We start from the raw sequence: 8,191 nt of genomic DNA on the forward strand, positions 1-8,191 counted from the left end.
TTTTCTTCAAAGGTTAAGTTAACCTCCCTACTGAGAAGGGAGCTTTTCCTTCTAGAAAGAGAAAAGGGACAGAATGATTACCATTTTCCCCACATTTAGGGAGGAGACACAACTCCTGGCTGTATGGTGGTAACCATCTCTGAGGACCTGTCCTGTAGGGACCCCCCCAGACCCCACTTTTTTTTTTTAAATGTCCATTTCACAAGTGTAAGTGTTCATAGTTCTGCTAATAGTGTACATAGACTTATCACACAATCCACCTGTCCGTAGTACACCTATTTGTCTATCAAACAGAGACATAATTCAAAAGCTTGGCGAAAGAGATGGCTTTTTAATCTAGATTTAAACCGAGAGGACGTGTCTGAACATTATCAGGAAGGCTATTCCAGAGCTTGGGAGCCAAATGCAAAAAAAAGCAATAGGGTTTCCAACCCCCATTTATTGAAGTCCAGCTAGAGTCTTCTGTCGCCCTTGAACAATTACAGGACCGAGTGAGGCCTTGCCTTCCCACTGAACGCCTATTGAAAAAGGCAAATACCCAAGTCAAGTAGAGCACATGAAGTGTCAGAAGAAATCTTAAAGCAGCTACCTACCCCCAATAGGAGCATCACTTCCCCCTTCAGGACCACATGTTGAGTCACAGCAAGCACAGACCTGGTGGTTCCCATCAGCAGCAAACCACCTGCAACAAGTGGGAGTCAGACACAGCAGCTTAATCGTGTTCTTAAGCAGCATGAACATACCCGTTGGAAAAGGAACAGGATTTGTGGAGAGCGTCACTGGGTGCAGAAGCAAGAGTGGCCTTCACGGTACACGTTATGTAGATCTGCAAGAGACACCGGTAAGGGTTCACAAAACCAGAGCAGATGGGAGGAGGACTCAGATTCAGTCAATATAGTACGTACAGAAGGACTGGATCCTCCCTGGAACATGAAAGCCTCCAGCTGGAACCGGATCTTGTCTTCCTGGGTCCGAGGCAAGAAGTGGGAGCTGGAAGCCGTAGCCTTGGCATCCACAAGGCACCTGATAAAGAGTGGGTGAAAAGGGGTTTACAGCCAGTTGCCCGCATCAATGTTTGTGGTTAACGCTGTAGTAGGGGTTCGTAGATCAAACCAGTTCCTAGCCAGAGCACAAAAGATTGTGGGCAACATAAGCCATTAGAGTGCGCACAAGTCCACACTTAAACCAAAAACGGAAATGCCAAGCTACGCTTCAGACAAATTTTAAATAATCGCATACCATTTACAGTAGGATGAACATTGGGACAGTCATTCTCAGCGATGTCAAAAGCACTTACCAAGAAGAGCTAAACCTATGGTCACTTGACTCAACCTAATTCTCAGGAATCGAGTGCTCACTGAACAAACTTAAACCGTTCTAGAGAAGTGACAGGACTTTACCCATGATTTTCAATGAGGGAATATCTCGGAACAGAAGTCACATCAGGTACTTGGGTGGCCAGACAGCGGTCCACAAACACACGCAGGGGGACGTGGTTGTACACCTTCACAGATGCCTCAATATTAATAATGTCACCCAAGTAGTACACATTTGAAGGCCTCTGATTGGCCCAGTCATCTGCAAGAGGAAAGAACGGTTTAGGCACAGCCTCATTTCACAAGGCTTAAGATCTAAAGAAACTACACAAACCCAGCATGAGGTTCATGGAGAACACCAAGACGTCTTCGGCAACCTCCGTTGAAGCATAAGGAACCCAAGTTGGCCTCAAAGCATTACTGCTCACATTATGGAGCCTGTAGTTAAAGGAGATACCAAATCAACCATTTTCCGGTTACAACACCACAAGAAACACTGCTTGAAGACATCCAGTCAGTCACTTACCTTTGATAATGGCATTGAATGCCAACAACTGCACCCTCAGTACGAGTAATCGGCGTGCCAGCAAATGCCACAGGGGTGTAGGTAAGAGCAAAGGTGTAGACTAGCTCATCCTCAGTCATCTGTAAGAGACGGAAGTGGTTACTAAATGGGTTCTGTTCAACTAAAAAAATAAGGTTCAAGAAGGGGGTTTCTAGCAGCCATAGAACATCAGTTCCCAAAAGCAGCTTTTAGTTATCAGGTTTCAGAAACTGAAAGGGTCGGTGGATGTTTAACATTCAACTAACACTAATGAAGAACCCTTGTTTTATTGGTTAATCCAGTAAGACGTAACCGTTCTTACCATCAGCACACTATTGCAGTCCTGTAGTGCATATTCAAAGATGAGCACCCCAGAGGCAGAGTCGTCACCAACAACAGGACAGCCTCCCATAGACAAACCAGATGGCTGGATCAGTTGACCGTTGCTAAACATATCCTTCCTCACCTCCACATGAACACGGCTCTCACTGCATTGAACAGCCACACTACTGGGAGTCACAGGTTGCCTCAACTGGAAGTTCACCGCCAACTCACGTTGCACCTCTGGAACGATGGGAAACTTCCAGTCCAAAGGCTTGACTGGACCCTGCAACAGCTGCTTCTCCTGAAGACCAAGAGGGTCTTGTGCAAATTTTCTGTAGTCAAGACTTGGAAGCGGAGAAGCCTTTTGGAAAGGATTCAAGAACCCTTGAGAAGAAAGATCAGGAACTCTGGAAGCTGGAGCTGATTGCGACTTTGTGCTGCTGGGACTTTGACGGTGTTTCAAACTTCCCAAGGCACTCTTCAGGTCAAAAGCCACAATCACAACCAACACTAACATGCCTTGCAAGAACCCCATTCTAACAAACTTTGGCACAATGCTACAATGCACATCAGTGTTGGCTTTGCTATTTAGTAGAGCTTTGAATTAAGGTGGCTCCTCCCCTTTCAGCTTAATTGATTAACTTTTAACTTAATTGATTCTCCTCTGGGCTTGTAGAGTTTTTTCATCCCAAATTTAGAAAAGTCAAGAACATCACAATAGAAAGCTAAGAACGTTTTATCTGTTTAATACAGATAAAACAGAGGTGATGATTTTTGCCCCAGACAACATTACCCTTAAGATTAGGCAGGTCCTTGAGGGTCTATCATCATCTGACTGCAGTGACATGAGAAATCTGGGTGTCATTTTTGACAGATCGATGTGTTTTAACAGTCATGTTAAGTTTGTGGTTCGTACCTGTTTTTTTCCCACCTCAGGAACATTGCTAAGTTTAGATCTAATGTTTTAAAAAAAAGAGAGGGAGATGCTTGTTCATCCTTTTATTTCTAGGACCAGCAGGAGATCACACATTACTCCTGTGCTGAAGGGCCTTCATTGGCTTCCTGTTGGATATTAAATTATTACATTTAAATTAAATTTATGAATTTAGCAGACGCTTTTATCCAAAGCGACTTACAGTGCATTCAGGCTATCAATTTTTACATATCATGTGTTCATGTGGATAAAGAGTGCATTTTAAAATTCTGGTCATTACTTTCAGAGCCTTGCATTGTCAAGCACCCTCTTACATCCAGGATCTATTGCATATACATACTCCATATCGGTCTTTGAGGTCTTCAGGCCAAGATCTTTTAATTGTTCCCAGAACACATCTTAAGACAAGAGGTGACCGTGCTTTCTGTGTTGTGGCTCCAAGGCTCTGGAACTCGCTCCCTTTAGCTCTGAAAACTATGAGTTCTGTGGAATCTTTTATAAAACACTAAAAGACTCATCTATTTGGACAAGTGTAGCGTGTGGCGTGTCACACTGGTGAGTATTTCACTATGGGCCAAAGGATCAGAAGATAGGTGCGACTACTGGAGAGAGGAGGGCAGCACAGTGGTGGTGAATTGTCAACAGAGTCTTTTATATGATTCAACTTTGTGTTTATATTTTCCTTTTTGTTCTTTTGTTGTTTGAAATATGCAAATCACAATGTAAATCAATTAATTAGCAATGGTGACAATATTTGTTCTCCACACTCTTTTTGTAAGTACTTGAATGAGCAACTTTAACAGCTCGACTCAATGTAAATCAGATTATTCTCTTTGTACAAATAAAATAAAAATAAAATAATTGGAAAAATTCAATATTTCAAGGAAACAGTAAGCAATATTCTCAAGCAAAAACAATGCATTCACTTGAATACTCAGAATTCTTACAAACAGTCAAATTGATTCAATGTACAGAATTAATTCTCAATTTTCACTTTTCAAATTCAAATAAACACTTTTTTTCCTCAAAACTGTAGTATTCTTTTCAGGTTGTGAATCAAATGCTCAAGATTCAATTGGTGGAATCGATTCAGACGAACAGAATCAATTGACTCAGTTCACGAAAATGTTGGTTATCAGTTCAAAGTTAAATGTCTTTAGTTGAGGATTCGGAGGGAAAAAAAAAGAAAGAAAAAAGAAAAAAGAAAGCTCTTTTTGTCCAAGAGCAACACAACAAAAGGAAAGGAATTCTCCTACCAGGTCTGATGAGCACAGTTCAACAAGTGAATCGAATCCGTGGGTGGCTCGCCGTATCTGTACGCTTATTGCGTCTCGTGTGTCCGATATGGAACAGGAAAACTTCTGATGGTGAATCAGTCTCTCACAAAAAACCCAGCCTTGTAAAAACACAAGGCAGAACCAATAATTAATACTCAATTCAGTCTCATAAACAATTCACATGTACAGTAAAGCACAAATTAAATCAATATTTCAACTTATTAAATACGTTGACAATTAAACATGAATCTGGGTCATATTTCATTGACTCGCTAGCTTTAGCCCGCGTGCAGACTAGCTGGCTAGATCGCTATGCACGCACATACTAATATCAAGTTAATATCAACCTCATATAAGTTCGCTGAAAAACCTGCAACACTTTTTTCTCATATATATCAAGTTTATATTTGAAATAGGACTCACCAAGGCAAGAAAATAGTCTAAATTCAAGCAGGGAAGTTAATACGCAGCACTTTAAAGTTGCGTTGGTCTGCATCAGTCACTATTTCTTTTACTCGTCCTCTTCTCGCTCCGATGACAGCTTATCAACGTTTCTTTCAAATTATTCAACTCTATTTTATCTGGTCTCTTTTCACTGACACTTTAGCTTAAATGCGTATTAACGGGGATTTACGCATTTTAAAATGCATAAATGCGGAAAATTTCTGGAGATTACTCCGCACAGCTGCATTCTCTGGCTTGCTTTTTCTCATCTGCCGCTCGCATTCAAAGAGGGACTTGCGCAACCTGATGCGCTGCTGCCATTGGCTCACAGAAATGTCAGTCACTGCAGCGCAATGTGTGATTGGGTGATTCTCTTTTCAGTCTAAAACAGTCTTTTTCTCCTTTTTCTCAGCTGTTCTTTTTTCGATTAACTCACATACTTATTTGTTTACTAGTAGCCTGGGTTACACTCTCCCCGCTTAGAAGATATGCAGGTCCCGCTGCATCCTTTAGGCTGCAAAGTCACTGCAGAAGGATATCCACCATACATTCCTAGAGGGGTATCTCCAAGAGAATCAGGCTCATCCAATGATATGGTAAAGGCTGTGCTGAGCCCTTGCAGCAATGACTGTACAACCAGAGAAAGAGGATTTCCCAACTTAGGGTAATGCAGTCTTTTTGGCGGTTCGTGGTTTCTCTGTGAGCGTCTAGGTGCATCTTCCTGGCTTTGGCCAGTATCCTTTGAGTTATCCTGGGGGGTCCTTGAATTGACATTTCCATCCTTCGACAAGACGCTATTCCTTTCATCCACTTTACTGGAGACCCTAGGAGAGGGTTCATCCAACTCCTTCCTCTGCTGTTCATCTTCCACTTGTGTGTTACTCCTATCCATTCCTGTAGGATCCATCATTTGTGGGTTTCCTTTTTCATGTTCATCAAGCAGACTCTCATCTACATCACCAGGATCAGATAATTCAGGTTAGTTCTCTTGTTCTTTCATTGAAGTAGGATGTTCAGTCCTTGTACTAATCACAGTTCTTGCTTCAGGCTAAACTTCTGACGTAACCCCAGTTTTTGACTGATCCTCAGGTCTATGGTTGGAAAGAATTGTGCTCTCAATGGTTGGTAAGTATCCAGGTATGTAACTTGCAAAGTCATCTTCAGATTCTGAATTCTGGAATTCACTTTCAGACTCTCTTAAACCAGTGTTTGTTCGTGTTCTGGGCCTGCAGGGTTTCTTCTGTCTTACTGACTCAGTTTTGTCTTCCTCTTGCAGAAATCCACAGGGTAGTAGCAGATCGCGATGGAGTGTGCGGAGTGGCCCATCCTTGCCTTCAGGTTGAACAGTATAGACAGGTAAATCACCAGCTTTCTTGATCACGACGTAAACTCCTTTCTCCCACTTATCTGCCAACTTATTCTTTCCTCTTAGTCTAACATTTCTCACCAGAACTCGATCGCCAACATCAAGGAATGAAGCAACCACTCTCTCATCAAACCTCTGCTTATTGCGCACAGCTACTTTTGCAGCATTCTCTCTTGCTACCCTGTAGCTCTCCTTCAGTCGATCTTTCAAATTTCTTACATAACTTGAGTGAGACTGGTATGACTTTTCAGCATGTAATCCAAAAGCCAGATCGACTGGCAGCCGGGGTTGCCTCCCGAACATTAACTCGTATGGTGAGATCCCAGTTGAGTCATTACGAGTACAGTTGTATGCATGGACCAATGGTTTTACAAAACTTTTCCAGCAGGTCTTTCCTTTATCATCCAGGGTGCCCAACATCTGAAGCAGAGTCCTGTTGAAACGCTCTACAGGGTTTCCACGAGGGTGATATGGTGTCGTTCTCACTTTACGTATTCCTGCTATGGTGCACAGCTCCTTAATGAGTTTTGACTCAAAGTCAGGCCCTTGATCACTGTGGAGTTTCTCTGGGAATCCATAATGGACTAGGAAGTCATCCCACAGGCATTTGGCCACAGTTTCAGCTTTCTGGTTTCTGGTAGGTATTGCTACAGCATATCTGGTGAAATGATCGGTGATCACTAGAATATCTTTTGTACCACTTCGATCAGGTTCAAGTGACAGAAAGTCCATGCAGACTAACTCAAGAGGTCTGCTTGTCACTATATTCACCAGGGGTGCAGCTCGCTCAGGAGGAGTCTTCTGCCTCACACAGCGCTCACAGGTCTTTATTTTTGCTTCCACAGTGGTCGCCATCCTTGGCCAGTAGAATCGGGATCTAGCAAGGTCCAGGGTTCTCTCTATCCCTAGATGACCCATGTCGTTGTGCAAGCTTGTTAGCACCATCTCTCTGAGATTCACTGGTAACGCCAACTGATATAGCACACTTCCTCTGTCCTGCCTCCTTCTAAACAACATTTCGTTCTTGAATTCGAATCTGCTCCACTCTCTTAGCCATAAGGATATTTCCGCAGGTTCTACTTTTCCAACTGGTTTCTTACCAGACTCAAGATACTTGATAACAACTTTGAGTTCTGGATCAGCTCTTTGGTGTTCTTTTAGCTCCTCTTCAGACATCTGGGGGAGAACTGGAAGACCATGAGCGGCCTCTTGCTGGAACTCTTGAGGTATTGCGCCAACACAGAGAGACAGCGACTCAAACACAGTAGGTTGGAAGTACGACATGCCAGGATCAGTAACCCTTTGATACACTTGGTGTCTTTCACAGAGAGCTTTCACCGCTGCTGGCAGAATTGTTGGTTGGTCGGATTCTGCTAAATGGTGGAGGGTGAATTGCTTGATTCTTTCACACTCTTTTTGAGAGACAAAGTCATCCAGAGGTTTGTCATGTGGACGTCTTGAGAGTCCATCTGCATCTTGGTTTAACTTTCCTGCCCGATATTGAATCTTGAAGTTGAACGTCGACAGGCTGGACAGCCACCTATAGCTTGTCGCGTCAAGCTTAGCAGATGTCAGAATGTAGGTGAGTGGGTTGCTGTCCGTTATCACAGTGAACTCTCCTCCATACAGATAATCACTGAATTTGGTCGTAACTGCCCACTTTAGCGCAAGGAACTCTAGTTTGTGTGCTGGATATCTCATTTCACTCTTGGTTAAGCCTCTGCTGGCGAAGGCGATTACTCTCATTCGTCCTTCTTGTTCTTGATAAAGGGTGGCTCCAAGTCCAGTGGTGCTCGCATCCGTAGTCAGGATATAAGGAAGGCTGGGATCTGCAAATCCGAGGACTGGAGCTGAGGTCAACTTCTCCATGATAGTGTTGAAGGCACTTTGGCATTCCTGAGTCCATCAGAAAAGGAAAAAAGCACCAGGCCCAGATTGTGTTACACCAGCCTGTCTGAAATCCTGTGCTGACCAGCTGGCCCCCAT

The 8,191-nt window shown here is 43.2% G+C and overlaps 1 protein-coding gene across 1 annotated transcript; it reads right to left on the reverse strand.

Annotated features, from left to right (window-relative positions):
- Nucleotides 1-407: 407 nt before the first annotated feature.
- LOC132104554 (zona pellucida sperm-binding protein 3-like) lies at nucleotides 408-2,754 on the reverse strand. Its single transcript, XM_059510113.1, has 8 exons — nucleotides 2,183-2,754; nucleotides 1,843-1,961; nucleotides 1,651-1,754; nucleotides 1,401-1,578; nucleotides 906-1,023; nucleotides 744-826; nucleotides 594-682; nucleotides 408-518 (listed from the first exon to the last, which is right to left on the reverse strand). Exons 1-8 carry the CDS (start codon nucleotides 2,717-2,719, stop codon nucleotides 439-441), a joined length of 1,308 nt encoding a protein of 435 aa, XP_059366096.1. The 5' UTR covers nucleotides 2,720-2,754; the 3' UTR covers nucleotides 408-438.
- Between the last annotated feature and the right edge of the window lie 5,437 nt (nucleotides 2,755-8,191).

Source organism: Carassius carassius, chromosome 25 (assembly GCF_963082965.1).
Source record: "Carassius carassius chromosome 25, fCarCar2.1, whole genome shotgun sequence".
Lineage (NCBI taxonomy): Eukaryota > Metazoa > Chordata > Actinopteri > Cypriniformes > Cyprinidae > Carassius > Carassius carassius.

Bases quoted from the DNA above. Each gene is read 5' to 3' on its own strand.
- LOC132104554 (XM_059510113.1), bottom strand. From the start codon at position 2,719: ATGGGGTTCTTGCAAGGCATGTTAGTGTTGGTTGTGATTGTGGCTTTT. The intron at 827-905 runs GTACGTACTATA...TGTCTCTTGCAG, and splicing joins AGGGAGGATCCAGTCCTTCT to ATCTACATAACGTGTACCGT. The intron at 683-743 runs GTATGTTCATGC...CACTTGTTGCAG, and splicing joins TCCTGTTCCTTTTCCAACGG to GTGGTTTGCTGCTGATGGGA.